General features: G+C 44.5%; 1 protein-coding gene across 1 annotated transcript in view; it reads left to right on the top strand.

Annotated features, from left to right (window-relative positions):
- Nucleotides 1–13,768, top strand: part of Cnn3 (calponin 3) — a 30,123-nt gene extending 16,355 nt beyond the window's left edge. The window contains exons 2-7 of the mRNA XM_051185588.1: nt 6,089–6,210; nt 6,393–6,459; nt 8,672–8,809; nt 9,169–9,285; nt 11,073–11,219; nt 12,891–13,768. Of these exons, the coding sequence (XP_051041545.1) occupies nt 6,089–6,210; nt 6,393–6,459; nt 8,672–8,809; nt 9,169–9,285; nt 11,073–11,219; nt 12,891–13,235 (936 nt within the window). The 3' untranslated portion in view covers nt 13,236–13,768. The remainder of the gene's footprint in view (nt 1–6,088; nt 6,211–6,392; nt 6,460–8,671; nt 8,810–9,168; nt 9,286–11,072; nt 11,220–12,890) is intronic.
- The last annotated feature ends 459 nt before the right edge of the window (nt 13,769–14,227 follow it).

The following is a 14,227-nucleotide window of genomic DNA, read 5'->3' as shown; positions in this document are numbered from 1 at the left end:
GGAAGTGCAGGCCCTTGGGGCTTGTGGTTTTGAAGAGAATCCTTCCTGTGTTGTTCTGTGTTTTATTTGACAGAGGATGACACTTTGAAGAGGGGGGTGAGATTGGGAATAGCGATGAAAAGAGATTTATATACCCTAGTTCATCTGGCATTTCTTTCCCTTGTCGTCTGTCATCATTGCTTTATCCTAATGGCCTCTTCCCTAACATATCCCATCTCTGCCAGATTTAGTTCAAAGGAATGAAACTGTTGAGTGGGCTGAGCTTTGGAGGGTCTTAAGTTTGTATAAGATTTTGTTCACTGTCGCCTACAAAGACCCTCTGTGTGCAATGTACATAGTTCCATAATTTAATTTTTGTGAACAAATGCTGCTCTGTAAAAATCTAAAGTGAGGGCTGAAGACTAGCCATGCAGGATTGGCCTGCACTTGAGTGAAGAGCAACTCCCAGTGGATTCTCTAAGCTGCCTAGACCGGAGAGCCAAGGTTAAGCAGATGGCCGAGGCTCCACAGAGAGGAGAAACACAGGTTGGGAAGCTCAACCTTGTGGGTGCTCTTAGTTGCGTTGTTAGCACACCCTGAGGGAGGGAGTGTTGGCTGGCAGTAGAGGATGGCCCACCCATTTGTGGAAGTTCAAAGAAAGATGGCTCCCATAGACCTATAGGGAGTGGCGCTGTTAAGAAGTGTGGCCTTGCTGGAGTAGGCGTGGTGTGTTGTTGGAGGAAATGTGTTGCTGGAGGCAGTGGGGTCTGAGGTCTCGGATGCTCAAGCCAGGCCCAGCTTGGCACTCTCTTCCTGCTGCTTGCAGATAGATGCAGATGTAGAACTCTTAGACCTCTCCAGCACCATGTCTCCTCAACATTCCACCATGCTTCCTACCATGATGATAATGGACTAAACCTCTGAACGGTGAGCCAGCCCCAATGAAACGTTTTCCTTTATAAGTATTGCTGTGGTCATGGTGTCTCTTCCCGGCAATAGAAACCCTAATCATCTAACACCTTGGAAGGCTTTTCTCTTGGTCTTCATCCTTAATGGTGTTTGCAGGAAGATGCTGGCAAGCTTCAGAGGGGAGAGACTTCAGCTATGCCCAGGCACAGTTCTCAGCTCCGTGGTCTTCACTTGAATTTGAGATGGAGTAGATGGGGAGGAGGAGCTCTGCAGAGAAGATGGTTTCTTGAGTACTTTAACAGCCAGACAGGAAGTCTGAGAAAATAGCTTGGGAAGGTCAAGAAAGATAAAATTTGAAGAAGGAGAATGATGTTTATAAGCAGCTTCAGAAACTGAGTTTTCTCCCAACAAATTATAGAACAACATTTTCTTGAGCTATTAATGAGCAGTGTAACATCAGCCTCCCTTCCTTGCATCTGTCCTTCCTTCCTTTTACTTACTTACTTAGACAGGGTTTCTTTGTGTAGCCTCTAGCTGTCCTGGAACTTGTTCAGTAGACTAGGCTGGCCTCAAGTTTACAGTGATCCGTCTGCCTCTGCCTCCTGAGTGCTGGATTAAAGGCATGCATCACCGGCCACCTGGTCAGTGGTTTCTTGATGACTACTACTCTAATGGAGTGATGTATTTCAAAGCACTTTTAATTTGCATTTCCCTGATGGCCTAAAGTTGTTGAGCCATTTAATAAAAAAGTATTGAGCATTTGTATTTCTCTTGAGAACTGTCTGTTTCATAGCCTATTTATTTATGGATTGGATGATTCTTGTTTGTTGTTTCATTATTTGAAATTCTTTATATATTCTAGATATAAACACCTTTATGTGTGGTTGGTGATTTGTTGTTGGTGGTTGGTTTTTGAGATAATGTTTCACTAGGTAGTCCTGACTTGGAGTTAGTTCCTGGCCTAGAACTCACCAGGCTTCCTTGAACTCAAAAGATCTAGTATCTCTGCTTCTCAAGGGCGGGACTAAAGGCATGTGCCACCACGCTTGATGTAGCACAGTGTTTTCCTCCCTTTCTGTAGGCTGCATCTTCATCCTAACATTAGGGTTATTGGTTTTTTGGTTTGGTTTGGTTTTTGCGCTGTTACAAGGAAGAATGCTGATTTATCCTTAAGTTCAGAAATTAAAGCTTTGAAGGTGAACATAGTGAGTTGTATTGGCAAAAGGGTATTTACTTTTTAATTTTAGTTTTGAGAATTCCATAATGCATGTGATAAGCTTTGATCAAGTTCACCACCCATTCTGTCTCCCACTTCCCTTCCCAACTTCATGTGCTCAGTTAAACCCCTCCTGAGTGCACCTAGTGCTGCCTCTATGGACATGGTTGTAGGATCACCTGCTGGGTAGAGCATATGTACCCTATCCAGGATCACATCCCTGAAGAAAACTCATTGCCAACAACTCCTCAGCTAGGAGTGGGCTGTTATGAACCCTTCCATCCTGGAATTTTGGCTGGCTTGATCTTGTGCGGTTCTTGAGCTGTGGTCACAGCTGTGAGTTAATGTGTGCTACAGCCTTGTCGTGCCAGGCAACTGTTTGGCTGCAGATGTCTACCTCTGCCTCTACAGCTTTGCCGATGCCTCTTTTATCAGTGACCACTGAACCTTATGGGCAGGGCCTGGGATATAGATGTCGTTCCATTTAGAGTTGAGCAGTCCACAGACCCTTATTCTGTGCATGTTGACCGGTTGTGGGTCTCGGTATTAAACGCCAGCATTGCAAAAAGAAGCATCCCTGATAGGCTTGAACCATGGGTAAGAACCATTAGGTAAGAATTTAGGACGAAGTTTATTACTATGTCCATTTAGCAAAATAAAAGTAGTAGATTCTTACCTATGACTTATAAGAACCCAAATGACTATGGGTTTCTGGTCTGGTTAACAATGCCAAGTCATGTGGAGTAAGCCTTAAGTCCAATTGGGAAGTGTTTGGTTATTCTTATCATCACTCTGTCTCTCTGTTTCACTGGTGGCCACATCTTGCCAGGACAGTTGTAGCTTTCAAGGTTCCTGGCTACTGTTTATTTTTCTCTCTCAGTAGGGAGACTGACGTCTAGGTTAGTACTGGTTTGATTTCTGTATGTCCTGTGACTCAAGTATATGGATGCGGTGTCTTTAGGGCCTTACTGTTCAATTCTGGGGGATAACAAAGAAGACTGGCAGTAGCATATAATGTTTGAGAGGTTCTATGCCACTCACTCATAAAAGCTCTCTGATATCTGGTACAGAGCTTTTTAAATAGCTTGTGTCTATCTAGGAGAGGTGTTGTCCCTCTATTATAGAGCAGCTCCATTTGAACTGTATATTATCCATAGAAACAAGAGACCCTGCCTCAGACAAGGTGGAAAGAGAAAGCCAGCTCCTGAAAGCTGTCTGTCCTCTGACTCCCCCACACTTTCATCTCCCACACACACTCATGACCATTTTTACAAATTCATCACCACTGTTCTTCGAAGAAAAATACTATAGAGTATTTTTTTTTGCCCCACCCCCAAATATGGTCTCACTGGGTCTGCCATACTGGCTTTACACCCCACCTGCCTCTGTCTTCTTGTATTGGAATTACAAGTATGCAGCACCTCTTTACTCTTCTGTGTGTGTGTGTGTGTGTGTGTGTGTGTGTGTGTGTGTGTTTGGGTGTATGGGTGTTTTGCCTTCATGTATGTCTGTACCATGTGCCTACAGTTCTTGCTTGACCAAGTTTGTAGACAATTAGAAGGAACTTAGGGAACTCATTGAAGTCAGTCTTGGCTGCAGTGGAGACAGGAACTGGATTGGGAGGTAGATGAATTAACTATGGGCTCCTGGGGAGGACAGAAGGACAGGTAGAGTGAGGACAGAAGGCTTTTTGCAGCAGTTGAGTGTGTCACTCACTCATCAGGACCTGCTGAAATGCATTGCACAGTTGAGTGTCCATCACTTAAGACAAGCTCGGTTCTGATTTGCTGTGCCTGCTGAGGCCTGGCTTGTGTTTTTGCCCTTTTCCTTCCCTCCATCCCACCCTCTGGTGTTCGTATCCCATTCTTCTAGCTATCTAGAACAAGGCTTAAACCCTTCTAGCAATTTCATATTTATTCCACTCAGTATAGGTGTCACGCATGAACGGACCCGGTTGCGATGTTGGAGGAGATGAATCGTCCACAGATGTTTATCTGGGGTAAGGGAAGTGAGTGGTCACTGCTTTCTGCTTGTCCTTCACTGACAAGGCGAATCCTAGACAGAATGGACTGTCCGTACCTCCTGCCCGCTCCCCCAGCTAGCCCCCAGTGTCACCCAAGGCGACAGCTAGTAAAGTAGACCTTTGCAAAGAATGAGGGCACAAGGGAGAGAGCCTTGCTACACACTAGGCACACTACACTGTAGAGCTGTGGGTGGGGTTGCTGGCTTAACATGCCCATAAAAACTCGAAGGATTTCCTTTTGTAATCTCGGTTAAGCAAACACACAGTTGAAGTAAATTATCCATTATCTAATTACGGGTAATGGAGTGTGAAGGGGACACAGCAATCCCTGAATCATCTGTTCACTTCGATGGTGGTGGGGGAGGGGTGCACCTGCCAACATGGGCCGCACCACCCAGGCTGTTCCAAAGCGATCTGAAAGCTCTAAGGAGCCTGCAACGGAAGGGTGTGACCTCCCCCCCCCCCTCGGGGGGGGAAAAAGATGCAAAGCCATCATTGTCACCTGAAGAGGAACTGCAGTCAGGTGTGGTCAGGTGTGGATGTGCTGACTTTCATTGCTGGGTGTCACCTGACCCTGCTGACCCATGACTCTCCTAGAACAGGGACACAGGCAGCCTGGAGCTCTTCATAGCTCTGCTTCGCTCCTGCAGGGCTAGCTGGGCCTGAGCTCGGAGGCCTTCCTCCTGAGCAAGGCAGTGATCTGCATGTCTCAGTCCTTAAGCCTCGTGACGTTTTATGGCCAGCAGACATCCCTGCTGTTCATTTTCATTTCTGACAGTGCTGTAAGGGATGCCCGAGCTCCTACCCTGGGCTCTGCCTAAGTGTGTTTAGTTGACATATTTACCTGTGCTGAGTGTAAAGACAGAGAACTCTCTTCCCGTGTAGCCAGCTACAGCCGCCTGTGCTACCACTGCCGCAGACCCCTCTCTTTTGTTCTTTTGATTTTGTTTTTGGTTCTTGAGACAGAGCTTCTCTGTGTAGCCCTGACCGTCCTGGAACTTGCTCTGTAGATCTGAACTCAGAGATCCGCCTGCCTCTGCCTCCTGAGTGCTGGGATTAAAGGTGTGCACTGCCACTGTATGGTCTTCATTGACCAGCCTCTTTAAGGAACTTTTAGGGGGAGGGAACTTGAACATCCTCCCTCCTTCCCTCCCTCCTTCTTTCCCTCCCTCCCTCCCTGAGACAGGGTCTCACTTTTTAGACCTGAAACTTAAGAGATCTTCCTGCCTTTACCTCCTGGGGGCTGGGGTTAAAGGGGCAGTACATGTGATTTTTAATATTTAAGTTTCATTTTTAAATAAGTTTAGGGAGCTGGAGTGATCGTTCAGCAGTTAAGTACTGGTTGCTCTCCCAGAGGACCTGGGTTACATTCACAGCACCCACTTGGTGGCTAACTTCCTTCTATAACTCCAGTCCCAGGGGATCCGATTGATACCTTCCAGTCTTTGTGTCCTTGTGCGCCTGCGTGCCCGCACATGTGGGTGTAGGGTAGTTTGTATTTGATGTAATAGAAGGCAGAACTCAGAACTATCTGGACAAACTCCTGGAATGGTATGTCCTAGATGGTTGAGATACTGTGTAACATAGTCCCATGTGTTGGAATCTCTCTGCGTCTTTCTTTGGAATGTGGTGATTAACAACTTAATCTTTAAAGTTAAGGTCCAGCTATGCCGTATTACAACACTCTGCTAAACGTGTCCCTTGTGTCGTGGCTCAGATTGTGTCTTGTCTTGTTGGATTTTCTTCTTGGTCCCAGCTTCTCTCTCCGTGCTCCTTAGTGGACACTGTCTTCATCAACACTTGGTGTAGGTAGTTACTGAAGCTGTAACAGCCGCCTGTGACCTCTCCTGCCTGTCACAGCTGGGCTTCGTGGGTAAGGAACACAAGCTGAGGACTCTGAGTCAGCAGGGGGCTGCACCCTGTTACTGAGCCCCTCTAAAGGCAGGGAACTTGTATTTCAGATTGCATCCAAGTATGATCAACAAGCGGAGGAAGATCTACGCAACTGGATAGAAGAGGTGACAGGCATGGGCATTGGCACCAACTTCCAGCTGGGCTTGAAGGATGGCATCATCCTCTGCGAGTAAGTGGCCTTCCCGGGTTGTCCCCACTCTCCTGTTCCTATCCATGTGCCTTTGCCTTAATCCTGGTTCCGAATCTAGGATGTCAACCTTGTAATACTGCTTTCATTGACTCCAGGGGATCAGCTTAACATTCTAGTTTTGGTTTTGACCCATAAAGTGTCCTTGTGATTTTTGTTTTTAGACTCATCAACAAGCTACAGCCAGGCTCTGTGAAGAAAGTGAATGAGTCCTCACTAAACTGGCCTCAGGTAATTGCTAAGTGAGCAACCTCCAATCTATCCCCCCCCTTCCCTCCCTATTCTCCCTCCTTCCCTCCCCTCCCTCTGCTCTTTCTTTTCTCTTCTCCCCCTCCCTCTGTTCTCTCTTGTTCCCCTTCCCCCCTTTCCTTCTCTTGTTTGAGACAAGGGTTTTACTTTGTAGCCCAGGCTGGCCTCATTCATTATATACTTCACAATGGACAGAACTCAGAATATTTCTGCCTTCCTAGGCCTAGATTTACAAGTAAGATGCACATCTCAACTGTTTTTTTTTTTTTTTTTTTTTTTTTTTTTTTTTTATGAAAAGGTCAAATTTTTTTGGTATTAATTTTGTGTGTGTGTGTGTAAACAGTTGCACACATGGCTATATTTGTTTTTACCATTAAAATTGTTGGCATGATTGATTATTGAACTGGTCTCTTCTCATGTTTAGTTTTAGAAATTTTCTGCATTTAGTTAGTCTGCTTTGAAGGATTTGATAACATTGTTATGCAAATACCATCTGGTGCATAAGAAAAAAGGGAGAGCAAGGTGTTAATGCAGTGACTCCTGGTTTATGATAGAACATGGCATCACAAGCCGGGCCTTGGTGGCACACACCTTTAGTCCTAGCACTCGGGAGGCAGAGGCAGGTGGATCTCTGTGAGTTCGAGGCCAGCCTGATCTACAGAGTGAGTGCCAGGACAGGCTCAAAAACAATACAGAGAAACCCTGTCTCGAAAAACAAAAACCAACCAACCAAACAAACAAACAAAAAGAACATGGCATCACAGCATCATATCTTTAGTGAAGTGGCATTGGCTATTTATTAAGTTTTAAGTAGGTAACCAGCTTACTTTGAAACTAAAATTAAAACACAGTGAACTATTGATGTATGTGTGTAATGTTTGACAAAACTCTACTATTGGGCAGGAATTAATATTCACTGGACTCAGTACAGGTTAAGTGAAGTTTATTTGGGGAGAATGCACTTACACATGAAACAGATGATTGCTGCTGTTCCTGTCCCAAGGATGCCGACCCCAAGAGAGCTCTGGACCCCAAACCTAAATCTTTATATCCCCAGTTACATCTGTACCTATGATCATGCCCACGGGTGTGGTCAGTGGTACAGGTGTGGAGGTGGATATCACTACAGTTCCCCTTTTAGTCTAAAGAAGATTTAGACTTCATATAAAACTATATAGAAGGATAGCAAACATCAAGTGTGCTTTAGGAGAAGGAAAGGTAAAAACATACACAATTTGAGACCTACTACCAGTGAGCAATTGGCAAGAACCACACTCCAGGCCTGGATAACTGTGGCACAGAATTCTTAATCACGTGTAAGGATGACGGTCCTAGGAAGCAGTGAACAAAGTGGTCATCACCTAAACCCAAGGACTTAGTTGAGATCCCTGTAAAAGCAGGGCGAACCTGTAATCCCAGCTGCATAGGAGGCAAAGGCAGAGACGGAATTGCCAGGGCAAGCTGGCTAGCTAGACTGGTTAAGTAGGTAGGTACACCCTGGTGAACAGAGACCCTCCTTGCCTCAGTCAGTAAAGTGGAGAGTGATGGGAGAAAATATCTGATGTAGGCCCCTAGCCTGCACATGTGCATGTATGCACATACACCTAAATGCCCACAGAGGGCATATATGCATACCATACCACACATGGTTGATTTTGCCCTAACTGAGCTTTAAAAGGCAGGGAGTGTGGGGGCATGAATGTGGCCCAGTCTGTAGAGTGCTTGTCTAACATTTGGGAAGTCCTGGATTTGATCCGCAGCACAACATAAATAGGGTGATAATGCTCACCTCTAATTCCAACACCAGGGCTGGGGGTGGGGGGTGGGGATTTAGGCAGGAGGATCAGAAATTAAAGATCTTTGTTGCTCTTTAATCAATTTGTGGCCGGTTAGAGTTTTTTTTTTTTCCCCCCTCTTATTTGTTTATTATCTTAGAACAACAACAAAAAAAAGGTGTGTGGTTTTATTTATTGTGGTGGGTTGGTAGGTTTTATTTTTGAGGGGTTTTTGTTTGTTTTCTTAGATATACTTTAAAAGATTGTTCTGTAGGCTGAGCTGTGTACTTCCTTTGTATCTGATAGGGACTCTTCTGTCTGGAGTATTGTATTGTTAAGCAGTCATCAAGACTGAAGAGTCTTGGTGTGTCTCTATAGTTGAGCTCCAAACCTTATATGATGACTCTTTCTGTTTATAGCTGGAGAATATCGGCAACTTTATTAAAGCTATTCAGGCCTATGGTATGAAGCCCCATGACATATTTGAAGCAAATGATCTGTTTGAGAATGGCAACATGACCCAGGTTCAGACTACGCTGGTGGCTCTAGCAGGCCTGGTACGTACCTGCTTTTCACTGGTTAAAAAACTTCTTGCACTTAGGTGGTGAATTGCATCATTGTTCTCTCAGGGATGCACAAACCCGGTAGGGAGGGGCCTTGTGTCTTCTGTAATTGCTGGCTTTGTGCAAAGACTGCTAACATCAGCTTGTGCCAGAGAGGTTAATTAGAACCCTCACATTTCAAAGGGTACAGAGTTATCATTGAGTAGCACTAAGTATGTTTTCTTCCTCTGGAATGATGTGATCTCACTCATGAAACCTGTCTGTGGACATCATCTCTTTGTTGTTTCCTCATCAAAACGCTGGTGGCAGAGTATCTGTGTTCCAACTCAGTTGGTGAATGTGTTTATGTCTAGGCGAAAACAAAAGGCTTCCATACAACCATCGACATTGGAGTTAAGTACGCAGAAAAACAAACAAGACGCTTCGATGAAGGCAAATTAAAGGCTGGCCAAAGTGTAATTGGTTTACAGGTAAGTGGTGTGATACTATTTTTTCATTCATTAACATAGTGTCATTAGTTATTGCCACATAAAATGTTATGCCTCTCATGAGTAAAGTGTTTATGAAAGTTCTATAATGTAGATTGCTTGGATATATACATGGCTTATATATAGTTTTGATCTATTTAAAACTGATGGTGGGGTGTGGTGGTTTGCACCTGTAATCCCAGCACTTAGCAGGCTGAAGCAGGAGGATTGCTCTGAGTTTGAAGTCCTCCTTGGCTACATACAAGTTCAAGAGCAGCCTGATCTACAGAATGAGATCTTGAAATGAAAATGAAATTAGCTAGGCAGTGATGGCACAGGCCTTTAATCCCAGCACTCAGGAGGCAAAGGCAAACAACTCTTGAGTTTGAGTCCACTTTGGTCTATAGAGCAAGTTCCAGGATGGCCAGGACCACACAGAGAAACCCTGTCTTAAGAGATTAAAAAAAAAAAAAAAAGACAAGAAGGAAGAAAAATTAAACAAGAACTTAAAAAATGATGGTGGTATTTTTATTATTTTATTTTATTTTTTCCCTGACACAGAGTTTCTCTAACAGTCCTGGCCATCCTGGAACTCACTCTGTAGACCAGGCTGGCCTTGAACTCACAGATCTGCCTGCCTCTGCCTCCTGAGTACTAGGATTAAAGGGAATGTGACACCATGCCTGGTTAAAATGTTGGTATTTTTAATAGAATCTTCGGGTGTGTGTCACCGAACTTGACCATTGTTTTTCTAGGAAATAAAGTTGTAGTTTCTAACCATGCTGTCTTTTAAAAAGACGGGGAATGCACTTTATAGATTTGATGCCAGAATCATTATACACTAGCAGTTTGTGGTACTGTGACTGAGCCTAGCTGATTGGGTCAGGTTAGTACCCAGGAAGTCCTTGGTTAAGGTAATGCTCACAGTCTTCCTGGAGAGTGTCACAAAACCACAGCCAAGTGGTGTGAATGCCAAGGCCCTCCTTGGTGAACTGACCTCTTGACTGAGTCTGTGTCAGGTGGAATCCAATGTATCTTTCCTCTTTGAAAATGTTGATGACTTCCATGAACCGGCCTCCGCTTTGCTGTTACGACTCTGAGCACACGGACTGCGCATGCAGCAAAGATAGTTGTGGATTTTAGCCCAGCACAAAATTACAAACTTACTGGAACATTATAAGATGTTTTGGTATTGCTTTCTTTCCTTCTTTTTTAAAAGTTCCTTGTGATTTGATTATGTGGTTCTGGAGGGTGGACTTTGCCGATGACAACAGGAAGGTTGGAAACGCCTGGAGCTGGAGTCAGAGGGCTTGTGGTGTGATCCACGCTTGCTGTTGGGTCCCCTGACTGAACTGGGCACACTTTAATCTGGTACCTGTGCTACAGAGCGTATAGGAACGAGCGCTGGGCAATTTATCCATAGTTCTGCCCAACACAGTCACTCCCTATTTAACAATATACCTCTTTCTATGTGTTTATATAAACCTTAGTGTTTCATGAGGGTCTGTGTGTTTAGAGTGTTTGGAATTCTTCTTTTAAAGTTAGCCTTCACAGTTTTCATTCAAAAGCCCAGAGAGACATCTTAGCTCAGGAACTTGTTAGTCCTGTTTCCCCCCCCCCCCTTTGGGGGGTGCTTGGGAATTGAACCCAGACCTTTGTACATACATAGCAGTCAAGGACTCTAAAACTGAGTCCACCAGATCTACTTTACTTCCTCGGTAACAGGGAACATTTTATTGTGTTTATGTTATTGACTTCTGGGAATTAATGCCTATCTTTTAACTTAAAAGATGGGAACCAACAAGTGTGCCAGCCAGGCGGGGATGACGGCCTATGGGACCAGGAGGCATCTTTATGATCCCAAAATGCAGACTGACAAGCCTTTTGACCAGACCACGATTAGTCTGCAGATGGGCACCAACAAGGGAGCCAGCCAGGTAAGCAAGGGACACGGAGGCCTGCTGAGTGAGCTAATAACCCTAAGCATAGCTAGACTCTCAGATGGGGTTTTTCTATAGTATTTTTAGTCTTCAGGAAAGTAGGTTTTGCTGGGAGAGCAAAAGAATCAAAGGACCCTTTCTCCAGCCTGAAAAGTGTAGCGTGACTAATGGTTTTGGTTGGCAGTAAGAACACTTGGCCTTTCTGCCTAAACTAGGAGGGAAAAAAAAGTGATGTTTATATGTGTTCCTGCTCCAAAGTCCAAGTAAAAGGTGGGTGGTTCTTCCTTACTGCTTTTTGGTTTTTGCTTTTCAAGGGGCCAGTTTAAATGGGTCCATAAGATTGTCTGTGTAGTCAGCATTCTTAGGAAATATTAAGTGAATGAAAGGAAAGGAAAGGACGTGGCTGCTCCTAGGTAAGGCGGAGGAGAAAGTTTATTGTGTATCAAAGGGAGAGTTTAACCAGAGGCAGACGTAGGGAGAGTCCAAAATGCATGTGACCAGACCTAGGCCATGTGGGGAGGGAGGAAAGGGGAAAGGGGAACCAGCAGCCAGGAGGCCAAAGGTACAAAGGGCGGGTAACCAGAATGTCTGGATTCTGGGGACTAGGTATGCTAGCCATACCCTGTAACAGGGACTGGGGGATTCTGGGAGAACCTGGAGGCCAGGTGAAAATGGCACCTCAGGCATTTGCCCTGGTTTGAAACTTAACACTTAAGTTACCAGAGAAATGAATTTGTATGAAATGCTAGTGCTGTAATTCTGTAACTTAGTACTCTCTTTCTGTTGCTGCAATAAAACATCCTGACTAAAAGTAACTTGGGTTTATTTGGATTACATGTCCATGTCACAGTCCATCCTCCAGGGAAGCCAGTGCAGGAACCTGGAGGCAGGAGCTGAAGCAGAGACCATCAGGGAATGTCACCTACTGGCTTGCTAGGCCAGCTTTCTTAGGCAGCTAGGCCTCCCTGCCCAGGGGGCCCTCCTGTATTCATTAGCAATCAAGAAAATGCCTCATACATGCACACAGGCCAATCTGATAGAGATAATTCCTTCATTAGTTCAAGAGTTTTTAATGGATGAGGGTGTGGACAAGATGGCCCAGGGGTAAGGCGCTTTGTCTGGTGACCTGAGTTTGCCCCTGGAACTTTCACGAAAATGGAAGGAAAGAACTGACTACGGAGTTGTCCTCCAGCCTTCTTGTATGCACCCTGGCCGGCCCCATGTCTATCTAGAGCTCCCCTCCTCCCTGCCTCTTCCTGTCCCCACCACGGCCACCACCACAGAGCCGTATTTCCAGCCCTGGGCATTGTTTTTTTGTTTGTTTTTTGGTATTTTTTGTTTCTAATTTTTTAACTTGGTTGTAGATAGTATTGCTTCTTATTACATATAGGATGGAAAAGCTCACTGTAAGTTTTCAGAGGCCATATAGTGATTTTACAATGGGCAGAAATGTGAAAGATGGCCTGGCTGAGCTCAAGACTCAGTGACTCCCGTCATAAAAACAGGTAGTTTAAGAACATTTTGGAGAGTTAGTTTCATATCAAACCAATTGGAAGTTACGGTGTCAGTGCTTGCATTATTCGTGTGGCTTTCATAACTTAGACAGTATTAACAAGTGTAGATCTTAGCTGTTGTCTTACCTTGTGTACCGTTATGTTCTAATACCAGGCTGGTATGTTGGCACCGGGCACCAGAAGAGACATCTACGACCAGAAGCTGACATTACAGCCAGTGGACAACTCCACCATTTCTCTACAGATGGGTACCAACAAAGTTGCTTCCCAGAAAGGAATGAGCGTGTACGGGCTTGGGCGGCAAGTGTATGACCCCAAGTACTGTGCCGCCCCCACAGAACCTATCATTCACAACGGAAGCCAGGGCACAGGAACAAATGGGTCGGAAATCAGTGATAGTGATTATCAGGCAGAATACCCAGATGAGTACCATGGCGAGTACCCAGATGACTACCCCCGAGAATACCAATATGGCGACGACCAGGGCATTGATTATTAGTCACACACAGGAGTGCAGTATTTAGTCCATTGTTTTTATCCAGTGAGACCCAAGCTAGCCTTGAGTAACTCTCGTCTTCCTAAAACACTATTATGCTTATTGTACCTTTAAAATAAAATGCCTTACATACATTCCTTTTTCTTTTTTCTGCCTTCTCCCTAAATAGTTGCCTTCTAGTGCTGTAATAATTCAATCCTACAGCATAACCAATACCTTTCGTATGAAGTAAAAAGGAATGCTGTGAAAGAGCAGCCGATTCTTGTATGGAAGATCTATGCTTTTTTTTTTTTTTAAACAACCTTACACTTTAAACTGGTATTTTCAAACAATAGGAAACTATTTTTTTCTTTTTTACACTTTGGTGTGTTATCTTGCTTGTACATGGAAGACTAAAATGATGTTGGATTTGCTAAATGTGGTCTTTGCCAACTAAATCTAAGATGCAGCATTTAGAGCCTGACACGTGGATGTTTTTCTGCAGTTCTGCTTGCTGAGTTCTAAATAAAGTCATGACCAGTGTGCGTTTATGATTACATGCGTACTCGATCTCTTCTTTAAGCTGACAAGGTCTGGTCCGAGTGGCGCTTCTAAGAGCGTGTGTACAAAAATGGCTGCAGACATATGGGTTTCGGAGGCGTGCCTGCAGACCTCATTTGTGCCAATGTATCACTGTAGAGTCGCTCTGTTTCCCTCGACTGTATTTATTGCTGCATTTCTCAGCATAAACTTATCCCATTGTATTTTTTATAAATAAAAACTTTTTTTTTTGGAACATTCATATGAACCACAGGCTGGTTATTTTCTGGCTAGCTTCTGTGCAGGCGGAGTTGGGTCAGAAACTGGAGGCCTCATCCCTTGGACACTAAGAGCAGGTGTTCTGGCATTATTTAATTTGAATGGCATGGCACTCGTGGAGACCAGGTCTAAACTGGGTGTGGTGACTTTAACACCTGTAACCCCTGTTGTTCTTTTGTTACAATTATAGGATAAAG

The sequence above is a fragment of the Phodopus roborovskii genome, unplaced genomic scaffold (genome assembly GCF_943737965.1).
Source record: "Phodopus roborovskii unplaced genomic scaffold, PHOROB, whole genome shotgun sequence".
NCBI classification, from domain to species: Eukaryota; Metazoa; Chordata; class Mammalia; order Rodentia; family Cricetidae; genus Phodopus; species Phodopus roborovskii.
This window is presented reverse-complemented; position numbering and strand designations above follow the sequence as displayed.